Here is a 25,164-nt window from a genome sequence, read left to right on the forward strand (position 1 = left end):
TAGCAGGAAGGGAAAAATGAAGGGGGCGAAATCGGAGGGGGAGACGAACCATGAGAGACCATGGACTCTGAGAAACAAACTGAGGGTTCTAGAGGGGAGGGGGGTGGGGGTATGGGTTAGTCTGGTGATGGGTATTAAAGAGGGCATGTACTGAATGGAGCACTGGGTGTTATACACAAACAATGAATCATGGAACACTACATCAAAAACTAATGAGGTAATGTATGGTGATTAACATAACATAATAAAATAAAAATAAATTTCAAGTTAGGGAAATTATGACAAATCCAAGGATCAAACTTACTTGCTACCTCAAAAAAAAATAAAGGACAATGAATTCACATTTATGATAACTGCTATACTTAAATGCCATGAATAGTAATTACTACAAATTAAAAGTAATGTCAGAAGTGTGGAAGGGGAAAAAACGGAATCCGTTGTGAGTGCTAATTCCATAGAAAGCTTTTAAGCAACATCTTAATAAGGAAGATCTGTTACAACCTGAACTAAGAGTAGAAACTATTTAAAAAAGTGGGGGTAGGGGCTCAGTTGGTTAAGCATTCAACTCTTGATTTTAGCTAAGGTCATGATCTCAGGGTTGTGAGATCAAGCCCTGCATCCGGCTCTATGCTGGGTGTGGAGCTTGCCTAAGATTCTCTCCCACTCTCAAAGGATTCCTTTTTTTTTTTTTAGTTAAAAAAAGGGGAGGAGGAGATCATTTTCATGTTCATCATTAGAGCAAACTGCTTAAAACTAATCTTTCTTTCTACATATCCATTCCCAAAGCTTATAGACAGCCTTCACTTTACAGCTTGTTCTTTTTCACCATGTCTGAAAGAGACACCAGGTCCTTTTTCCCTTTAGAATGGGTAAGTAATAGAAAGGAGCAATGAAACAGAAGATGAAACTATCTTATAGTTCCCCAAAAGTTATTATACTTTTGGAGTACATTGGAATTACTATGAATCTTACCAACTCTATGGAAATTTCTGTACCTGAATAAATGACCTTTCAATATCTTAAGGATGACATGTGTTACTCTAGTGCTGCTGCCCATGCTCACTGTATTTTTGAGCTATGAGCAATGGCAATGGCATCAAAATAAGTGCAAGAACACATGGAGCCATAGGATATAAATAGCACATCTTCTTGGAGCACCGATTTTACTCAAGGATTACAGATTGACCAAGGAGGAAAATGTAAAATTTGCACAAGTTTTTAAGATAAAACAGACTTGCAACACACTGGGGCTTTAACCAAAAGTGGACAATCAGGAAATTGATTCAGAGTTAACTCCTTGGTGGGCTGAAAGGTTTGAGAAGCGGTGGTTTAGGGTTAAATCTTGATTCAATTTTCATTATCTGAGCATATAAAAGAGCAAAGCGATACTGAGAAAAGTCCTGGATGGCACGGGAATAATCCTGATGAACACATGGTTAGAATAATACCTTAAATGGTTACTCCAGGTCGTGCATTCTAAATGAGGGCAGTATCCTCAGGAGGATGAAAATTGGTCCTTGAGGGATGAGAAAAGGTCTTAGATGCTAAAAGGTACACAGAAATAGAGAGTATATCTGTGGTATTAAACTGTCATTGTTGCAGGAGGGCAGGAGTGATTACAGAAAAAACAAAGGTCTAAAAGGGTCCTTAGGCAGATTATGATTAAAAAAAGCAAACAAAAGGCAAGGTACACTGCTGTCACATTTCTCAGGGTTGATGGCACTTCTACTTCAGGGGCTACCAACTATTTCACTGCAAGAGGTCCTTATTTATTACTCCCTTCATCGTCTAAAGTTTGGTGGTTTTTTTAAATACATATTTTGAAAGATGTATCTAATAAGCAAATGTCATCACACAGATGAATCTATTTCCTATTTGTCGTATTAAGCCTTATTTAACAATAGCTATAACACCAAGTTTCTATATTTCTAGACCAAAGCAGAGGCATTTAATTCATTAGTTTTCTTGCAAATAAAGTTAGGGTTTCTGTTAGACTTCTAAAATATTAGTCTGTGACAGCACATAAAAATGATGGACCATCATACAATAATTTAAAATGACACTTATTTTAAAACTTAATGATGTGGTGAGTTACTTATGAAACTATGTTAAATGGAATTGAGACAGAATTGACATACTGAGTATGATCTCAATGTTGTGAACATGTACACAGACAAACATTAGAAGGAAGTACACAAACATTAGAAGGAAGTGCGCCAACATGGCAACAATGTTCTTGATTGATGATGGGTTAGAAGTGACTTCTCTTTGTTTTTGCATTTTATTCTCCAATGTGCATGTACTACTTTCATAATTAGAAAAAAACCAAATTGCCTCAGATCCCCTCTGCTAGCTTTACAGGTCTAAGCTGCTCAAAGATCTAATATGGAGAAATAGAATGATTTTGCTGATATAAAAAGTATAGAAAGCATAGAGTGGGTGGCTTCCTAAGATCATGTGAAACATGACCAGAATCTAGGTTTCGAAATCTCTAGTACAATTTCTAATACTCTCTTCCATCCCTCTGTCGTCCTTACTATTCCTTTGCTTCTATCAGACTTTATCCATTGGGCATCTCTAAACTCTGTTTAACAATCATTGTTATATGCATGTGTGATTTTTTTAAACTTAATTTTGGCTTAGCTACTGGCAGGATAACAACAAACTCTGCTAACAACAACAATAAAAATGCACACATAGCTTACTGATAAAACACAGAATTCATATCCTAATATACGGATACTTACTAGCTGTGAGACCCTGGGTAATTTACTTTCTTCTATAAATTGACATTAATACTATTTCAGATTGGTTGTGAGGAATAAAATTTTGTCTATATTTATAATATCCAATAAATGAGATATATACATACATATATAATTACATAGTTATACACATAAATGTTATATATATTGAATTATCTCCTCTGTTTATACATATACTATATTCAAAATTCTTAGCTTAACATTTGGCCCACAGTAACTGCCTAACAAATTTAGAAATTAATTATTATGTACAATCTGAGACATCATCTCTAAGTTAGAGTTACTACTTCATGGATAGTATTTGAGATAGATATCGAGTCTTACTTGAGTTACTACTTCACGGATAATTTACTACTTCATGGATAATATTTGAGATAGACATCAAGACTCAGACTATTGATTTTCTCAACTATAACAATATCTGAGAATTAAAATAAAAATATAAATTTAACTGATCGAGGCATTAAAAAATTTTTAAATACATCATTATGACTCTGTTATTCTACTGGAAGTTAGATCAATTCTAGAACTCATTTATGCCACAAACTTCAATTGCTATTAGTATAGATACACTGATTTTATAAGGACATGTTTTAATATAGTTTTCACTAAATTACAAATAAAAAAAAAATCTTCACATACACAGTGGTAGATAATTATGATAGTTAAGGCTAAAGTTATACAATTTTGTAATACATCCAGACAATGGTTATAAGAGAACTATATTACTATTAAATTTGTAAGAAAAAAGGACTCTAGAAACTCTAGTTTGAAAACTAGAGCTGTGTGTAAAAGACATCTCAGGTAGTTGAATTGTGGTGAAACTCTTAACACTGCATTTTCCTTTGTTGAAACACAAAACAAAATGTTATAAACACAATTTATCTTCAAACATCTTATCACTAATGACAATACACAATTCCAACCCTTGACTGAAGTGAAGCCACGATTTTCAACTGAGATTTTAAGAATATTCTATAGATCAATAGATGATCTCTATAGAGATCTCTATAGAATATTTGGTTTTAATATAAAATCATTCAATATTCTATTTTCCTTTAAGCTAGTAAAAAAACTATATTGGAATTAGTTCCTTTTATGATGAGACCTCCTTTATTTTGTTATTGTATTTGGTAATAAGATCTTTTACCAGTTACAAACATATTTAACATAAGTCATGTGCTGAAATTCTAGTTTTTTTTAGTGTTATTTTGAACTGCCTTCTAAATATCAAGAAATGAAAAAGCTTCCCATGAGCTAATTCTGCACTTCATCTGCACGAGCACAAACACATCATTATGACTTTGTTATTCTCTGGATTTTTAAAGAATGGTATTCAAACTATAGCACATTATATCTTAAAACAAGAGAAAAGCAAACTGGAAAATTTATAAAAACTCACACGTAGCTGATAGAGACATGAACCCCATGTGAAGAAATGAGATTATTCGCAAAAAAAGTTTGCCCCACATACAGGTATATGTGAATTTAACAGAGTCTGGTAAAATCCACTTTTTTAAAAAAAATTCACTTATTTCTGATGAACTATTATGACATTCATATTAAATATCAGTTGTTACATCTAAGAATATTATTTTGGGGGAGGAATAAAATATTTGGAAGGCTGTTGGTATATGTAGACATACATGCATACATTCTTTTTAGGTAAGATAAGGAAATATTTTTAAATCAATGAAAAAATATTTTTAAATTTTTAAAAAATATTCTTTTTCACAGAAAATTTATATATAAATCACTATCATTTATTTAGAACATTATGAAAGACAAGAGAAATTGAATTTGTAAGATACAAATTATACCGGAATCCTTAAAGGTCATTTTAAAAAGACCTTAATAAAAACACGTCACTGCAAAATAAGGGCTTTGAGAATCCTAAAGACACATGGCACCCAGTCTCCAGTTTTTAATAGACAGACCTAATCCAAAGAACAAGCCCAGCCCTCTGTTGGTGTGAAATAAACCAGTGGGCAACCTGTCAGTCCCGTGAACTGCATGTCAGCAAATACCTTGATGGAAAAAAGTATCTTATTTTCTGTGGTCCAATTGTGTTTGTAAAGAGAGTTCAGGGAGTAGGTTGAAATATTTGATGTTACAGCTAGCTGAGGCCCTCAGAGTAATAATCAAGACGATTTTTATCTCTCAGGTAAAAGCCAGTTCAGACTTCTGGTAAATGCCTATTTGGGGATATTTCAACAAGGTTGTGACTCAAAAGTTCTTCCTTGAAATTTCTAGTGTAATGCATATCAGAATTCCTACCATTTGAAATCATATGTGAATGATGTTCCTCTGGGCTCTACAACACCCACATATTATGGAGCAAAACTGTAAAGAAGCTGTGTAAATACAGCCTTTTGGCCACAATTCTTCAAAAAACTTGAATATATGTTTCTTTTAATCTAGAATTGGTGGCAGTGAATAGATTATTTTAAATCAGTCATGGTACTTTCCTCAAAGTTGTATTTTAATGTTACTTCCTGAAGGGATTTGCTTCCTTCTCTTATGTAGAGGCTGTCAGATAATGTCACTCCTTCTTGAGTTTCACATTTTTTCATCTATCTGGAAATCTAGGCTTTCGACTGGAACTACAGTGTTTCAATGGCTACCCAGGGATATATCTGAAATCTTGAAAGGACTAGAAGTAAATAGGCAAGACAGCATGGACCAAAATTTGAATAGGTTAATAAAATTTTCTAACTTTCTGAGATCTCTTCAAATGTTAGAACATGTAAAACCATAGAGGGGCTTCTCCAATACATGTCATCAAGTACATAAGAACTACCGTGTTGATAATTCTCAAAGCAACTCATGAATTATCTTGATTCAGAGGTTACAGAATGGATGGCTGTCACTATCAAATCTTGAAAGAGGATAAGAAGCTACATAGGAAAAACTTCTGATGTTTACAATTATGAGACAAAAATATTGCTCAAAAAAACAGGTGTGTTCAGTTCTGGTCCAAAATGGCAATGCAGGAAGACCCTGAACTCACCTCCTCCATGGACACACCAACTCTGCACCTATTTATAAAGCAATTCCTCCTGAAGAACTGAGGGCTGACTGACCAGCTTCTGTACAACAAAAGATAGACCACAGACAGAACAGCAAGAGAAATGGAGACACAGTCATGAAGGGAATCCCCACCACTGATGCTGCCAGCTGCCATGTGGAGGGATGGTTCCGAGGGACCATGAGCAGATCTGTCTGCCCTAGGGCACAGAAACAAAGCTGTGGTTTAAACTTCTTTTAAAAGAGCAACTAGAATATAAAGGGACTAGCCCTAGAACCCTACCAAACAATGGGGGAGCTGCTAAAACTCTCTCCAGGTTGGGCAGGCTGGTGAATACACGATTTCCATTCCCCCCTCCACCTTGGTTGAATGGATGGGAGCAGGGTTCAGGCATCCTGACTGGACTACCACCTCACTGAGCCCTGGGGCCCTAGCCCACACCAGCCCTCACTGTCCCACCATGGCAGCCCCAGAGTGGTGCACCCTTGTCGGCACTCGCTGTGGCTCCAGCTGTTGCACTGAGGGGGCACAGGTGCACTGAAGCCTGGAACACTTCCCGTAACACTTCGGCTTCAGATGGTTTGCCAGGGTACCCCCCAATATGCAGCACCCTAGGAATCCCCAGCCCATGCCCATCTTGGTTTCAGCTGCCCTGCCAGGTCACCTGCTGCATGGAGTGTCCTGGGCCCCTACAGCCTGTGTTGGCCTCAGCTCCAGTCAGCCCTCCAGGGCACCTCTTGCACTGAGCACCCGGTGACATCCTGGCTTGTACCCACTTCAGCTTCAGCTGCCAGGGCATTCTCTGCTTGGAGAGCCCTGGGATCACCCCAGCCCATGCACACTTCAGCTTAGGGACCTCCCGCAGCCAGCCAAATCCACAGGCACACAGTTTGTACAAGGGAGGACTATACACAAGAGTGTTCCTTCAAGCTTAGGAGAAGTTGGGGTTCTACCTAATTCATAGACACAAACATCAACCAAAATGACAAGACAGAGGAACATGCTCCAAGTGGCAGAACAAGACAAAACCTGAGAGAAAGACCTAAATGAACTGTAGATTATCAGGCATATTGCTTAAGAATTTAAAGTCATGATCATAAAAATGATCACTGGGCTGCAGAGAAGAGCAGAAGAACTTAGAACTTCAACGAAGAGATAAAAAAGAACCAACCAGAGCTGAATAGTACAATAGCTGAAATGAAAAATACACTAGAGGAGATTCACAGTAGTGAATGCAAGAATGAAATCATATCCTACATCTTTTCCAACCACATGTTAAGAAACTAGAAATCAATCACAAGACAAAAAAACTTGAAAAAGCACAAATACATGGAGGCTAAACAACAGGCAACTAAACAACCAATGGGTCACCAAGTCAATGAGGAAATAAAATAGTACATGGAAACATGAAAGTGAAAACACAATGGTCTAAAATCTTTGGGATTTTATATAGAGAAAGAAGTTAGTTCTAAAGGGAAATTTATAGTGATACAGACCTATCTCAAGAAACAACAGAAATCTCAAGTAAATAACCTAAACTTATACCTAAAGGAACTAGAAAAAGAAGAACAAACAGAACCCAAGTTAGTAGAAGTAGGGAAAAAAAAGACCAGAGCATAAATAAATGAATTAGAGACTTAAAAAAAAAAAAAAATCATTGCAAAAGATCAATGAAACCAAGAGCTGGTTCTTTGAAAAAACAGACAAAATTGATAAACCTTTAGCTGGATCATTAAGAAATAAAAACACAAAATCAGAAACAAAATAGTAACAACTGAAGCCACAGAATACAAAGAATTATAAGAAACTACTACAAAAAAATTATATGCCGACAAAGTAGACAAGCTAGAAGAAATGGATAAATTTCTAGAAACATCAGATCTTCTGAAACTAAATCAGGATGAAATAGAAAATCTGAACAGATCAATTACTAGTAATGAAATTGAACTGATAATCAAAAACCTCCCAACAGTAGTCCAGGACCAGATGGATTCACAGGTGAGTTCTACCAAATATTTAAAGAGTTAATACCTATTCTCCTCAAACTATTCCAATAAAATAAAATAAAATAAAATAAAATAATAAAATAATAGAAGCTTCCAAATACATTCTGTAAGACCAGCATTACCCTGATAGCAAAACCACCAAGACAAAGACACCACAAGAAATGACACCACAGGTCATTATCCTTGATGAACATAGATGCCAAAATCTTCAAAATATTAGTAAATGACATTCAAAAATACATTAAAAGGATAATTCACCATGATCAAGTGGATTTATCCTAGAGATGCAGGGATGCTTTAATATTTGCAAATCAATCAACATGAAATACCACAACAGAACAGGATAAAAATCTTAATAGATACAGAAAAAGCATTGGACAAGATTCAACATCTGCTCAGGATAAACTCTCAACAAAATGGGGTTAGAGGGAACATATCTCAACATAATAAAGGGCATATGTGAAAAATACACAGCTAACATCACACATAATGGTGAAAAACTGAGCTTTTCCCCTAATACCAGGAGGAAGACAAGATGTCAACCCTTGCCACTTTTATTCAACATAGTACTGGAAGTCTTAGCCACAGCAATCAGAGAAAAAAGAAGAAAAGGCATCCAAACTGGTAAGGAAGAAGTAAAACTGTCACTATTTGCAGATGACATGATGCCATATACAGAAAACCCTAAGGATTCCACAAAAAAAAACTGCTAGAATAAATGAATTCAGTACAATCGCAGAATACAAAATTAATCCACAGAAATCAATTTCATTTCTATATACTAATAATGAAGTAGCAGAGAGAGAAATTAAGAAAATCTCATTTATAATTGCACCAAAAAGAACAAAATATCTAGGAATAAACCTAACCAAGGAAGTGAAAGATCTGTACTTTGAAAACTATAAGACATTGGTGAAAGAAACTGAAGATTACACAAGCAAATGGAAAAATATTTCATGCTCATGGAGTAGCAGAATTAAAATGTCATACTACCAAAAGCAATCTACAGATTCAATGCAATTTCTATCAAAATACACAAAGCATTTTTCACAGAACTAGAACAGATAGTACTAAAATGTGTATAGAACTACAAAAGACCACAAATAGCCGAAGCAATCTTGAAAAAGAAAAACATAACTGGAGTTATCGCAATCTTAGATTAAAGATATACTACAAAGCTGTAGTAATCAAAACACTATGGTACTGGCACAAAAACAGACACATAGGTCAATGGAACAGAACTGAGAGCCCAGAAATAAACTTGTGATTATATGGTCAATTAATGTACAACAAAGGCAAGAAATACAATGTGAAAAAGACAGTCTCTTTAACAAATGATGTTGGGAAAACCAGACAGCTATATGCAAGAGAATGAAACTGAACCATTTTTTTTTTTTTGAAACAACCACTTTCTTACACTATACACAAAAAGAAACTCAAAATGGATTAAAGACCTAAATGTGAGACCTGAAACCATAAAATTCCTAGAAGAAAACATAGGCAATAATTTCTCTGACATCATTTTCCTAGATAGGTCTTCTCAAATAAATGATTGCGACTACATTGAAATAAAAAGCTTTTGCACCGTGAAGGAAACATCAATAAACCCCCCAGAAGGTAACATACTGAACGGGAGAAGCTATTTGCAAATGATGTATTTGATTAGAGGTCAATATTCCAAATATATAAAGAACTTCTACAACTCAACACCCCTCCCCCCAGATAATCAACAATAGGTAGAGGACTTGAATGCATTTTTCTTTTCTTTTTTTTTTTTTAAATTTATTTATTTGACAGAGAGAGACACAGCGAGACAGGGAACACAAGCAGGGGGAGTGGGAGAGGAAGAAGCAGGCTTCCCGCTGAGCAAGAAGCCCGATGCAGGGCTCGATCCTGGGACCCCGGGATCACGACCCGAGCCGAAGGCAGACGCTTAACGACTGAGCCACCCAGGCACCCCATTGAATGCATTTTTCTAAAGATGACATACAGATGGCCAATAGACACATGAAAAAATGTTCAACATCACTAACTACCAGGGAAGTGCAAATCAAAACCACAATGAGATATCACCTTGCACCAGTGAGAATGGCTAGAATCAAAAAGAGAAGAAACAACAAGTGTTGGCGAGGATGTGCAAAAAGGAACCCTCAAGCACTGTCGGTGGGAATGTAGATTGGTGCAGCCACTGGGGAAAACAGTCTGGAGGTTCCTTAAAAAATTAAAAATAGAAATACCATATGATCCAGTAATTCCACTACTGGTATTTGCCCAAAGAAAACAAAAACCCTAATTTGAAAAGATATATGCACCCCTATGTTTTTTGCACCAGCATTATTTACAATAGCCCAGATACGGAAGCAACACAAGTGTCCATTGATCAATGAATGGGTAAAGATGATGTGTGTGTGTGTGTGTGTGTGTGTGTGTATCTATCTATACACACACACATGTGTCTGTGTGTGTATACACGCAGAATATTCTCGGCCATAAAGCCATAAAAAAAAAATGTGATCTTGCCATTTGTGACAACATGGATGGACATAAACAGTATTATGCTAAGTGAAGTAAGTCAGAAAAAGACAAATATATCTGATTTCACTTATATGAGGAATCTAAAAGATGAAACAAGTGAACAAAATAACTAAAAGCAGTAACAGACCCATAGAGAACAAACTGATGGTTGCCAGAGGGGAAGGGTGTGGGGGGACGGGCAAAATTGGTAAAGGTGAGTGGGAGATACAGGTGTCCAGTTATGGAATGAGTAAGTCACAAGGATAACAGGTACAGGATAGGGAATACAGTCAGTGGTATTGTAAGGACGCTGAATGGTGACAGAGGGTAGGTTCACTTGGGGTGAGCATACCATAAGGTATGGACTCATCAAATCACTATGTTGTACACCTAAAACTAGGGTAACATTGTGTCAACTGTACTTCAACAAAGAAAAATGTGTGTTCAGCATAACACATACATCAGCTACTCTCCCCTCCTTCTACCCATCCACTCCCCTACTCAGCTATCTACCTATCCAAGAATCATGCGCTGGGCACTCTTGTGAACATATGGGGACATAGCAGTGAAGCAAACAAGACTCCTATCTTCAAAGCATTAATATTCTAGCAAGGAAGACAGATAAATAACAAATCAAACCAACAATGAATGGCATTTCAGGTAGTGACAGGTGCACTGAAGAAAAATAAAGCACAAGAAGAGCACAGAAAATGACTGCATAAGGTCTAGGAACTATTTGAGATATGGTGGTAGGGGATGGCCTCCCAAAGAAGCAAAGCAGCAGCATTTCATTATTAATGGCCAGAAGTATGACTGGTATTTACTAAAATGGCACATCCTTCTCCCATTCTACTTACTAGCTGCCAGCAGAGCACTGTGGCACAGCACTTTGAAAATTAATAGTTTGGTGCCAATATTAATTCTAAAGAGATTTCTTCCTTTAGTCAAAAAATAAGAGAATGCAGCACTTTGATGTACAAAGAGATTTTTCCCACTTCTCATATCTGGTAAGGCAAAACAAAAGTTAGAGAATGAAAAGATTCTGAATCAGAATATGTGCTTTACTGAGTGAACAAAGATAATATGAAGGCATCATTCTTTTTTCTATTTCATGAGGCAGTTTTGTAGGCATTCCTCTCATAATACAAGCAAATTGCAAAGTGATAAAAATACTTTTTTTAGGCTGGCAGTGCTCATTAAATTATATAATGAATAGAAATGTGCTCTGAAAAGCAAAAAGCACTATATGAACATTAAGGAAGCATTATTACTATTATTAGCCAACTCACCTGAAGATGAAGGAAGCTGATCATAGTCCTGTGATGATCTGTTGGATTTGATATTTTCACCTGGTAATCTCCTAGCAGGAGGCAAAGGAATTTGGCCACTTGCTGGATCAAAAAAGGGATCTTAAAAGTAAAGATAATTTTCAAATTAAAATGGTTATCTTTACCAAGTGGCTGGAAAAAAAAAATTCTAGAAATTCTCTATAAAGAGCAAAAGTTTTGAAAATATTAGAATAAGAATTTAATAACTGATATTAACCATCTTCTAATCCTATTTTCTAATTTATTCATTACTTGCTCAAATATGCTGTTCCTATTTATTTCTAGACAATACAAAGTACTAATTATATATTTTTCAGATCTTAATTATAAAATTCTTAGTGATAAAAGCTGCTTTGAATTCTTATTTTCTGTCCCATTCTGTCCTGTACAATGAGTAGAAACTGTTGCAAAGTAGGGGCACCTGGGTGGCTCAGCTGGATAAGCGTCTGCCTTCAGCTCAGGTCATGATCCTGGGGTCCTGGGATTGAGCCCCAAGGGTCCTGGGATGGAGCCCTGAGTTGGGCTCCCTGCTCATCGGGGAGTCTGCTTGTCCCTCTGCCCTTCCTCATGTTCTTGCTCTCCCTTTATCTCTCTCAAATAAATAATAATCTTAAAAAAAAAAAAAGAAACTTGCACAGTAAAAAAAAAAAAAAAGTTTTGAATTTTGCCTGTAAGAGTCATTATCACATCAGTTAATCTCTAAGCGTTAGGCATAATCTGTAAAATGTACCTGACATTTGGGGTTTGTGAGGTTTAAATGAATCCATGTGTGTGAAATCTCCTGTATATATAAAGTGCCTTTTAAATTACTACTACATTGGGCATCCTATGCTAAAAGTCATTTTTAACTGGGTCACTGAAGAGTAGATTCAATTGTTAAAAATTGTACTATTAGTAACATTAAACTTTGCATATACAGTAAAAAGTGATATTTTTAACCACCTTGATCATCAGAGCGGGGGCATCTGCAATAGTGCAAATTATAAATTATACACAAATTAAAAATTATTTTGCTACTTTTAATGATGTTTATTAACTGGAACTGAAGGCAGAAAAATAAATTTTGTCAGTGGTACCATATTAAATTGTTAGGACCATAAATCTAACTGGTTTAAAATTAGTAGTATATGGATTTAAATCCATAGATCTGGTTTCATTTCTGAGTAGATACACATTACCTCTGCAATGTCTGGCTCACTGATAATTTACTTAGCTACCACTTCTATCTCTGGCTCCTCTGTTTTCTTCTCTCATATTACTTTCTTTTATGTCTGCCAGCATCTCCAGAGGTACGGTAAGTTCCTCTGAGGGAATGGGTCTTATGTTACTCATCATGTTTGAATTATATCCCCTAACACACAGTACCAATCACACTGCTTGGCAAGTAGCCTAAACGTCATAAATATTTGCTTTTAACTACCAAAATAAACCCAGGCCAATTTATATTTTTCATAAATTCAAAATCAGTGAAATCTGAATTGCTAGCATAAGATTTAGATTGTAAATATTAAGGATCCAATGTTTTAACATCCCTTGAAGTTTGTCATTAAGAATACGTAAGAATTTGATTATTTAAGAAGAAAATGAACATGGGGCGCCTGGGTGGCTCAGTCGTTAAGCGTCTGCGTTCGGCTCAGGTCATGATCCCAGGGTCCTGGGATCGAGCCCCGCATGGGGCTCCCTGCTCGGCCAGGAGCCTGCTTCTCCCTCTCCCACTCCCCCTGCTTGTGTTCCCTCTCTAGCTGTCTCTCTCTCTCTCTGTCAAATAAATAAAATAAAATCTTAAAAAAAAAAAAAAAAGAAAATGAACACATACTAACTTTTAACTAGATAGTGCAAGAGTTGAGGTCTTTATTATTTTCCCCATTTTGAGTACAATAATTACCCCTGCTTTGCTAGAGATTTTTTGACCTAAGGAAGGTTACTTACCTTGCTTTCATTAAATTCAAGATTAAAATTAATGTTAGATTTTGCACTTTTGATACTTGAAGAGTCCATGGTTCAGCCTCATTAATTTTGCTGAAACATTTTTGGAAGCAATGAGAAGATAAATCAAATCCCATGCAACAAATGTTAATCTTTTCATTTGGAAGAGTAAAGTATTTGGAACTAGGTATGGTGATTTCTGCCCAAATTTAGAAATTTCCCAAAGATTTAGAATTGAATATTCAATAAAATTTACCTTCCGTTATTGTGCATTTTAAACATCACTGATATAACATTAGGTCTGGGAAAGATTGCCTGTTTACAGTACATACACTTTAAAAAAAAATTCTTTAGGGGTAATTTAAAGGTTTGTCAAATATACTTATGCTGTACTAATCATGCATTTAAGACTAAACATTAGATCCTGGATATACTGCAGGGTCATAAATAGACTACAAAATACAGAGTTGTAGGATATTGCTCCATTAAACTATTTCACTTTAAAAGTCACTAGGGTACACTAAAAATATTACCATAAATAGCAAAAATACTTAGTTCAGTTCTGACTCACTATCATATGTGTCTTCCTTCACGCTAAGTTTGCTACTGGTCAGGGATAGGGCATACTGGGCTTCTAGAGCAGGTTGTAAAGTTGAAAGTATTCATGCTTCGATGGGAAAAGATCTACAACCCAGTACAATAACCACCAACTGTCTCCTGATAAAGAAAATTTGAAAAGCAATAAAGTTTTTAAAAATAAGTTCTTCAAAAACTAATTAAAGTAAAATTTTATATCCACAGTTAGAATTAAAACATACAAATTGAAAATACCATAGCCAATGTACCATTTATATAGTAATAAATGTTCAAGAAATGAGTGAATAAACACGATGGGATTAATCTATTCTAAAAGCAAAGTACTATTGCCTGTGATTTACAGTATGGTAATGTTAAATTGAAATTTTAATACTTAGTTTAGAGATTATAAAAATCTAAGGAAAGACTGGGAGGAAAGGTTTGCTCACTATAAAAGAAGTGGGAAAATATTCATTGAAATTATGCTATGTAAGAAGGAAACCTATCAAATGGTTATTTCTAGGAGGTGGCATTATGGAACATTTTTCTTAATTCCTTTTTTTTTTTTTTTTAATCTGAAACACTTCCAAATATTTACTCAAGTGTAGAAAAAGAGGCAAATAAAATTGGACAGTTAAAACAGTGGCATATTTCCTGCGGGGCTGTCCAAAAACCATCTGGAAGATTTATCTGTTATCCTCCACATTTTAAAAGAATATCAATGCAGGATCTAATTGTTAGAAGGGTCTAAAGAGCTATTTAGGTGAAATGAAATTCCTCCCTCTCTGTGGCCCTCACTCTTTAACTCACATTCATAAAATCCCTACTAGGTAGTGATCAGGCCACTGATTAAATCCTCCAGTGTTAGAGAACTCATCACCCCTCTGATTCAATAATTCTTAAAGAAAAAAAAATGTTTAAGAATTCTTAATTTAGGAAATTACAATGACATTTTCATTTTTTTGAAAGATTTTATCTATTTATTTGACAGAGAGAGACACAGTGAGAGAAGGAACACAAGCAGGGGGAGTGGGAGAGGGAGAAGCAGGCTTCCTGCGGAGCAGGGAGCCCGATGTGGGGCTCGATCCCAGGACCCTGGGATCATGACCTGAGCTGAAGGCAGATGCTCAACGACTGAGCCACCCAGGTGCCCCAACATTTTCATTCTTAATCATTCTTCTCACTGGTCTGCCTTCGGAGGAAACACTGAGGAAATCTAGCCCTTTTTTCACAGATACTGTAACTAGAAACAACCCCAGTATATATACCGAAGGTCGTCTCGCTCATTAAACGTTGCAGGTCCTTTAATCCGCTGTGGTTTCTGCAGTCAGGTATAAATTCCCGTGAGCACCCTGGCTGCCTTCCGCCAGGAATACCCCAACTCAGTATTTCCCTCAAAATTGAGCATGCCTCACAGTCCCCCAGAAGGCTTGTGGAAACATAGATGGCCGGTCCTACTCCCAGAGTTTCTGATTTGGTAAGTTGTCTGTGGAGCCTAAGAACTGTAATCTTATGTAAGTCCGCCGGTGACACTGATGGAGCTGGTTTGCAGACTACAATCTGAGACTGACTGTCTCCGTGACAGCTGAGCACTGGACCTCACCTCTCGCCTCCTCGGGTCTGAACTCTGAGTACAACCCTCAAATGGCAGGAGCTCCCATGGTAGCCACATGGTGACAGTGTTTCATAAAGGTCATAGTTAACAGAACCGCCTAAATCCTCTTCAATAACTCTTGCTAATGACCTAAATATTCTATTTTACTTTGACATTGCACTTCTGGATGCAACTGGAAAACTTTCATTTAACTGTAATAAAGTCAATTTTTTGGGCTTTTCAAGTTGAATTGTGACTTTAGGATTGGATAAGGACTTCAAAAGAGATTCCAGGTCAGAAAAATAGTGAAAGCAACGTTCAATGAGGGCTGCCAGATATGTTGTGTATTTGGTGCACTGCACAAAGACATGCAGTTATGGGAATGAGTAGACTGTAATACAGCCTTGGCTTTGTTCCTGGAGCACTGGTCCCGGCACAAGGGGGAAGGACGGGGGCCGCTTTCAACCCACCAGCACAAAAGAAGGGCCTTTTTGTAATCTGAACAAAAGCACATATGTGCTAGCAAAGTATAAAGCTTTTTTTGAAGATTCTTTAGGTTTTGTTAAGATAAGACTAGCCCATCCAGAATGGATGCTCATGCACAGCAGTGGGCATGACTATTTGCTGAAAGAAATCTCGCATGAAGGCTGAAAACGGAAACCAGATCAAAGAAGCATCAGAGCTGCACCCCTGCTTTGCTTCCCTCCACATCCTGCAGGAGTCCTAAGGCTCCTTCGCAGAAACCCAAGACCTTGCAGTTTGGAGACTGTTGCTTCACAGAAGTCAGTGGGCTTATAAGGCTGGAAAGGTGAACCTGACTCAAGTGTGCAGGGCACTGAACGCTGGGAATAAAGAGGGAGGTTTGATCAGGTGTTTAACACAACACCATGAGGAAATCTAATTTTTTTTTTTAAGTCATCTATCCTTTGTCTTCAATTAGGGATAATGATTTCATTAAGGAAACCAAATCTCAATCATGCCCAGTAAAGGTTTACCATTACACTAGGCTAAAATCTTCCCGATTGAACCACAGTGACAGCAACAACGGTACAATGCTCATGCAGTCTGCTTTAAGACAGCGATCCCCTCTATTTCCCTTTTATGGGTCTACAACTAGGGAGTCAAACTTTCATCATTTATAGAGGGTTCTTTAATGAAGTTCACTGAAATAAGAGTGCAGAAAGGTCACAAATCTTCTACTTTAGATACATAATGTATTAAATCATTTGCAAAATGGTACTTAAATGTTTATTTATGAGTCAAAAGAAACCTTCATGTTCTATTATTATGTAAGAAGAATTAAAATAGTTCTTTTGAAAAGGAGGAACTCTAACATGTGGTTTAAGGAGATTAAGAGTACCAACTTCCAGGTATACAATAAATCACAGAGACTGAAAGTACAGCATAGGGAATAGAGTCAATAATACTATAACAACACTGTCTCGTGACAGAGGTGACTACGCTTTTTGTGGGCTACACTGAGGAGCGTATAGAATTACTGAATCAATGTTGTGAACCTGAAACAATATAACATGGTATGTTAATTATGCTTTAATAAAAAATAAATAGAATTGATTAAAAGCAGCTGTCTCAGTGGATCTCATATAGGATCTGGCAACAGACTAGAAATTTGTCACGTTAATGATATGAAAGGCTGGAAGAGGAAAAGAAATTACTATTTCTTTTCTTAGAAGTATTTATTATCAAGGGATGTCAACACTATTGAGAATGGAATTAGACTACCTGCATGTACAAAAGAAGGTCAAGAGACGGTCAACAGGTTCCAACGATACGCCCTGGCCCCATACCAGCCTCACACCATAGGTTAAGGGTGACTGTTGCTGAGCTGCCTGGCAGCCAAGCAACATCAAAACAAGCAAACCTATATATGAAATAAAAAGAGTTTTTACAACTTTTGTTTTATCTAATTAAAGGTGCATTTTCATTTTGTAATTTTTTTAGTAATATCGATGGCATTTTTATGAAGTTTTTTAAAGTAAAGCACAATGAAAAATAAAATTATGATAACTAAACATTTTACAATTAACTCTTTTGATTAAAAACAGGTAAAGCTGTGTATTTGTGTAAAATGTTCTCTTCCAACTCCCGGAAAACTTGACTTAATTTTAAAAGAAGGCACTACATTGGCTTTTATTTAATGGGGATTAAACCACATAAATAAAAGATGACAGGGACCTTGTAGGAACCTGACCAGAGACTATCCAGAAGTTAGCCTTAGGAAAGGTTAACTAAAGTTTAGTGACTCTTTTTTTTTAATGTTAAAGTCCATGTATAAAACAAAGATTTGAATAACTGAATAAGTGAAAAAGATAGCAAATGTTGTTAGTGTTTATGATCTAAGAATAAATAGGAGCCTAATAGTTTTTTTTTTTTAAGATTCTATTTATTTACTTGAGAGAGAGAGTGTGAGCGAGCATGAGAGGGGAGGGTCAGAGGGAGAAGCAGGCTTCCCGCTGAGCAGGGAGCCCAATGCGGGTCTCCATCCCTGGACTCCAGGATCATGACCCAAGCCGAAGGCAGACACTTAACCAACTGAGCCACCCAGGCACTCCTAGGAGCCTAATAGTTATCCATGCTTTCTGCTTGGATTAGAAGGGGTATGACCCTCGCTCTTTGATTGGTAGTATCCAGTGAATTCACGGACCCCAGGAGGGGAGGGAGCTATCTCACACAGCAGGTGATACAGAGGACAATTCAATCAATTATTTACTGATGAAAAACTAAATTCAAAATTATTTCTTAAAAAATGAATCTCTTTTAGAAACTGAAGTTACCTATTCCAAGTTATAGGTATATAATTTGTGTGTCTCATCCATAAATCACCTCAAATCTTCCAAGTTATCAAACTGAGTGGAAAAAAAAACCTAGGAAAATGAATACTAAAGGTGAATGATAATGGCTAAGATTCCCAAGTTTTCACTAAGACACTGAGGCAGCCCAAGGTCAAACTGAGCACTTATTAAAAACTTTCAGATTTATCTAATATAAAAATGTAAGGTAATTCTTAGAAAAGAAAAATTTTACCCTCTGTTCATCCAAACCAAATTGAGAAAAAGGTTTCCGAACACGGATCAGTCTCACCAACGTGAAAGATCGGAACAGTTAATAGCAGCAGATTCAATGTAACTGATTATTTTTTCCTGACAGTTCTAATGGAGCGGATGGTTTATTATAAGTCTCTTTGTTTTTATTTCTACTCCTCACTTGAAAGGCAAAACAAAACAAAACAAATAACCTATGTAGTAATTTTTCCTTGAAAAAGAACACTTTGAATAGATATATTGAGATATTAAGGGATAACAATGGTAACAATAAAATGCAGATACTTCAGAAAAACTTATCTACTGATGTTGTAATAATGCAATTTACCAAAACATTATCTTTTTGAATACAATTATGACCCGAAGCCATAGCTAGTAAAATTAAAACTATTAGGAAAAAAATACTACACTCAGAATCGGGAGAGTCTAAATTCTCTCCTCATCACTACTCTCCCAATCACGGAGCCCTTTTGGGTCTCAGGGATGCCTTCTGTGGCATAAGGATGTTATCTGGATTGGATGAGCTCTACAGCACCTAGGATTCCTATCACTTCTGACATTTTTGTAATCCCAGGACCCTGAGATCATGACCTGAGCCGAAGGCACACGCTTAATGACTGAGCCACCCAGGTGCCCCTGTAATCCTTTGCATTAAATCAACCAACTGACAAGCAAACCTACCCAACTACTGTTTTTTTTCTACCCGGATTTCTCTGCTATGGAGTTAGAAACCAGTAAATTACTGATGTTTATTTGACAGTACGATCTTAGAAATGTTCTTGTTTTAAGTGAAAAGTTTTCTTTGGCTTTTCCCTCTTACCTGAAGGAAGAAGGAAAAGGTCCTGTCCTGAGGATGGCCGGCTGTTGGAGCCGGGAGGTTTGGAGTGTTCAGTGAGGCTATGCCTTGCAGGAGGTGGGGGAGGTGGGAGGGATGGGGGGAGGGCGTCAAAAGCATCTTCACCTGCATTTAAAGAAAGGTCAATATCAACAGCAGAACTTCATTAATGAAAACACAGCAGCATCAGGCCAAAGTAATGATTGATTTTCTCTTGCTGCTCATAAAGAACTTCACCTGCAGGGTTTATCTCACAGTTTACCAACTTTGAGAACGAAAGCTGCTTATTTTCTGGGAGTGTCTGAAGAGAAACACAGGCATACAAACACACATGTACATGTGCCAACTTTTCAAACTCCCAGGCCTTTCTGGTAAAAAGCAGCACTGCAGGTTATGAAAGAGCTTATTATCTACCTGTAACCTTTATAATATTAAGACACGAAGTTTGAACTAAAAATTATTGTAGGTCGTACCATCAAAACAGAACTTTTTATGTAACAAGAGTTCACAGCCTCTTATTAGAAAATCACACTGTGCACAAGAAATTTAATGTCACAGAACAGATTATCTTTTAAAGTTTATTCTTCTGGATTTTAATTCATTTAAACTAATGTTCCATATATTGTCAAAATACAGAAAATGTACCTATAGTAGAGAAATGTATTTTTCTATTTATCAGATATTGCTAAAGAGGAACAGTTAAATATAGAACTCTCTTCTGTGGTCCCCAAATTACTTATATTTGCATATTTCCCAGCTTTAGTAACTACAGAATATTGCAGTATGCTTTTATGTCTACTTATTTTTCCCTTGTCACATCTTACTATTCTACTCATATTTTCCCTTATCTCGATTCTTTAAAACAACAAAATTGCAATGTATGTATTTTTGTAAGTAATCTCAAATACTTTGTGAATAAAACAGGGTATAAGCAAACACCTACATATTCCTGTAGTAAAAATTCATGTATTTAAATTTATTGACTTAAGCCAAAGGTATATTAAAAAAATAGCTTTATCATTCATCCAACTTGCCTTACAAAACATATTCAAAGTATTTTCTCTAATGATCATAAGTCTTTTTCTTAAAGATTTGGAACTTAAAACATTTGGAGGTGTGGCAGAGGGGAGGAAAGAGAGCTTTGCTATCCTGCCAACCTTAGGCTATCTGCTACATTCATTATCTTATTCATCCAAATCCTTTTTTCAGCCCCTCAATGTCAGGTACCATGCTAGGCACATGGGTAATGTGAAGATCAAAATCACAAGGCCCTGATGCAAGGAGCTTAGATTCCACAAGAAGATCTAAGAAAAACTCACAAAGAGGTCTGATTCACAGGTAAGAGTCCCTCAGGTCTCACAGAGAGAGCTCCACATTGGAAGGAGGACAGGAAAAGTAGAAAGCGGTATTCAGCAAGGTGTTATCAAGAACAGAAGGGCCTGGGATATCAGAGGCTCAAAAACATTTTTTCATTAAATGCAAGGATGGTGTCTTCTAGACAGAGGGAATAGTATAAATAGTATAAATAAAGCATGAAATGTACATGAAGAGCTGGAGGAAGGTTGAGTTACAAAGACAGGCTGGAGCACTGATCTGCATTGTTTGATATGGTAGTCACCATCCATATACAGCTGTTTAGTTGAAATTAAAATTCAGTTCCATCCACAGTCGTGCAGGTAAATATATAGATTCTTTACATCACCACATAAAGTTCTACTGAACAATGTTGATCTAGGTCATGAAGACTTGGGTAACAGGTCAAAAACCAGCACATAGGAAGAAGTGGGAGGGAGAAAAAAAACTGTAGGTAAAGAAGTTAGCAGGTGCCTGTAATTGATGTAGTGAGAATGAAGCACTGAGCTACAGAAAGAGCAGGAGCAAAAGACACTGCAATTATATAACTAGATACACGGGTTGACGGTGTCTGGGAAAAAAGGGTCATTTCACAGTTCTTGGTGCCTACTAATTGATTCAGAGAAGCTTATAGATGGACCTTCATCATACATTACTTTATGTTATGGTGACTTGTTATTGTGAAGCCTTAAGGTGTGGAGATTCTAATTGTCTTCCTCTAAAAATAGGTGAGAAACTTCTAGAATAAACACAGATACCAGCACCAGCCAACTCTAACATACATACATGTGTACCTTCACGCATGTACACACACACATTAGTGTACTTTACATTAAAATTCGAACCAAAGAGACTGAGATTCTTTGGATGTGTAATTGCAGTGATTGTAAGACAGAATCTATCTTATATATATAATTTTCCATAATGTAATTAGCTAAGTAAGGGGAACTGGGCCATGTTATGCTGAAAGAAAGAGTAAGCACACATTCATTAAGAACTGTACTTAAGGAAAATCTCAGATGAACACTTCAAAACTACTAGAACACAAGGGCTCAGGGGAAGGAAGGATGAGCTCTCACAGGTTTTTTAGACTACATTTAGTACGTGAAGAGATGACTTGATAAAATGCAGACTGATGGCCAGCCCTGTACACCATTGCTTCAATCATATACGTGGAATAGTGGTTACGTGAACGTGAGAGCCACCACTACCTAGAGAATCCATTCTAATTCAGACAAATTCATAACCTTGTAAGTCTGTGTTACATTTAACTCTGAAATCTGATAATTCAGATAGATATTAACTGAAAGAAGAGGGAGGGTGGCTTGTTTGAAAATTGTTTTAAAGGTTTCAACCTAATGGAGGGATGAGAAGATCATAATCAGAGGGCGTCCTGTTGAGTGAAGAACCATGCTTTGGATTGTCCCGAGTTGGAGGCCTGGCAGGTGGTAATGGCACTGGATCAGAGGCTGAATCAAAAACATCTCCTAGAGGATAACACAAAATCTTAATGTATTTTCAGTACAACAATGGCATGGAATTTTGCCTCTAAATTCTGACCATTAAGATCTAGAACACAAAGAGAATATGTTTTATACATACCCTTTAAATATATGCCTAATTCAGGGATGTTTGATTTCTTCATCTCTGAAGAGGTACCATGTGTTCCATTTAATATACAATGACCATTATCACAAGACCTAAAGCAGAGATCAAAGGACAAAAATCGTAAGAAAAACTACTTTCCATTTAAAAGTAATTTGGAGGGTGATAGGAACTAGCAATGCTGCTCATACGCCAAAGCTTGAAAACAAATATAATTTCCCTTTCTGGAAAAGGTATAAGAAATATAATCTAGATATTTTTATTCAACTATTTTTACAAAGAAGAAGTAAATTATCTCATGGAGACAAATAATCTTTTTTTAAAGTGAAATCAAGAGTTACAAAGGCCACAAAAATTGTTGATAAGCTAAACACATCTGTGAAAATTAACATATTTGGACGAGTTCAATAATACCTTGTCAAGTTTTTGAAGAAAAACATGTAGTAAGGCAAAAATAAATACGTAATAGTCCCAATGACTTTATTATTTGTTGATGGTATTTAACATATTTTTATTTCTGTAATTTAAGCTTTCCTTATAATAAACTAGAGCCCATCAAAGAAGAATTATTAAATGTTCCAAAATTTCATTAAAATTCTGATAGGCATATTTGAAGACATAGGGTCTGTGTGAGAATTTCACTACCGCTGTGACCAAAACTCCGGCACTTCTAGCGGCTGTAGACAACTGACTTTGGCAAAGGCCTTGGGTACATGACAAATATTTTAATTTGGGTGTCTGTAAAGGATAAGACTTACTAAAAAAGTATTTTTGTTGTTTGTATTAATACATTGGAATCATACCATGACCACAATGGACAAAACTGGGCCATGGGAATATAGCAGGAAGAGAAAGTACAGAGCATCTTTTGTCTTTAGAATATGGCTGTGTAACAATGAACTCTCTGCTCACCAAGTTATTCTGTTCACAAAAAGCTATAGGAAACAGAGTTTGTATTTTCCTTTTCTCTGATTTACTCTGAATTCTTGGGGCAAAGTAAAAGTACATACATAATGGACGAGATAGTGGATATTTAAATAGTTACAGCAAGAGTGTTTCATCTGAAATTCATTCCCATTCTCTCTGGTGGCCATGTCTGTTTCAGGGGCCAGAGATGGTTCATTTTAAAACAGTTATCATGTATTGAATTTTCATAATAATGATGGATTTTTACTGAAACTGAATTGAATTATTCATCTACTGTTTAACTTTTTCCACATATTGACAATTTATTTCTTCTGATGTTCCAAAGGGGGAAAAGGAAGTGTTTAAGCTTAAAGAGCTTAAAGAGTGTTCTGTGGAGGACATAAGAAGTTACTTCATCCATTGGCTTTCGAGAACAAATTAGATAAAAAAATTCACTCCAATTAAGGTTAGGGATTATCAACATTTATTACTTCTCTATAACAATAGAAAGATGGTAATGGTGGTCATAATTCAAATTTATTTTCAGGATTTGGGAGGCCTGTCACCAAAAATCTCATCCAATATGATCTGACAATTAAAATTTAAAGCATTTAAATTATACCTCTCACTTCTTCAGCAATGAAAAAAATGAAATCCCAAGGAAACCAAAAAAGCTCATCTTATTTCAGTCTTTAAAAATTACATTTGTCAGAGTCAAAAGGACTAAAAATTGTGACAATTTGTATTTGATGTGAAGGAATAAGTTTCTTCTAATAAGAGTAGGAGATATTTGGTTCTTCTGATATAAGAAATTGCCTCTCAGTTATTTATCTTCTCAATGATACTGTTTTATCAACAAATGCCTTAAACACCACTGATTAGCACGAAATGCTTTGGTTCTTGTTTTGAAATATGAAGCCCTAGACTGCAGAATGTTAGTAATCCTGGTTAAGAATTCTGCAGAGTGTTGATAATTCTAACCAGGATCACTCATGTAGACAGCTCTCTGGTTAAAATGAAGATTTGCTCCTTTTTTCCAAGTATTGCATTTTCACCTCCGTGTGATACTCAAAGGCACTAAAAGATTTTTTAGATTTTTCATCTGAAAAGAAGGAAACACTCCACTCATAAAATGCTTTCCACTGATTGACTTGACCTTGAAAAGGAAATGGCACACGAAGGAAAGATGACAGAGATGGCTGAAGTGTTCGGCAGTTCTATCCTCAACCAAGAGCTGATGGAAGGCAGGAAGGCTGGGCTACCAGCCGGAGTCGAGCCCTATGCTGTGTGCCGAGCATCTCTCCAGGGATTCCGTCTCACAAAGGCAATGAGCTCACAAAGTAAGTTTCAAAACCAAGATCTGACTTACTGAGTACCTCGTGTAAGTCAAATGAGAAAAAAGAAAAATACTTGAGATTACAGATTATTAAGTCAATTATGTAAGTGCAGAATCATCTTTCTACTTAAAAACATACTAATATTTCAATACCCACCACCCGTTTTTAGTAACTGTTATACACCTCAGTGGAGCTGCCACTTCAAAGACCACGGGAGTCTCCATCATAAGGAGAACAAACAACTGACAAGAAGAAAAAAAAAAGACACTATCCCTCACAATCTTATTCGAGCTAAAGAAAAGTAAAATAGTTCCTGATTAAAAAAAATA

The 25,164-nt window shown here is 36.3% G+C and overlaps 1 protein-coding gene across 4 annotated transcripts in view; it reads right to left on the reverse strand.

Moving 5' to 3' along the window:
- Positions 1-25,164, reverse strand: part of CBLB (Cbl proto-oncogene B) — a 219,748-nt gene that overhangs the window by 15,980 nt on the left and 178,604 nt on the right. For 3 of the 4 annotated variants that reach the window (XR_004299783.1, XM_032406460.1, XM_032406462.1), the window contains exons 15-18: positions 22,590-22,687; positions 22,343-22,474; positions 19,620-19,760; positions 11,603-11,722 (exon numbers count right to left, since the gene is read on the reverse strand). Coding sequence is in view for 3 of the 4 variants with exons in the window: in XM_032406460.1 (XP_032262351.1) it covers positions 11,603-11,722; positions 19,620-19,760; positions 22,343-22,474; positions 22,590-22,687 (491 nt within the window). In the remaining variant the exon portion in view is untranslated. The remainder of the gene's footprint in view (positions 1-11,602; positions 11,723-19,619; positions 19,761-22,342; positions 22,475-22,589; positions 22,688-25,164) is intronic. The other variant, XM_032406461.1, reaches the window with a different exon arrangement.

Source organism: Phoca vitulina, unplaced genomic scaffold (genome assembly GCF_004348235.1).
Source record: "Phoca vitulina isolate PV1807 unplaced genomic scaffold, GSC_HSeal_1.0 scaffold8, whole genome shotgun sequence".
In the NCBI taxonomy this organism is placed as follows: Eukaryota; Metazoa; Chordata; class Mammalia; order Carnivora; family Phocidae; genus Phoca; species Phoca vitulina.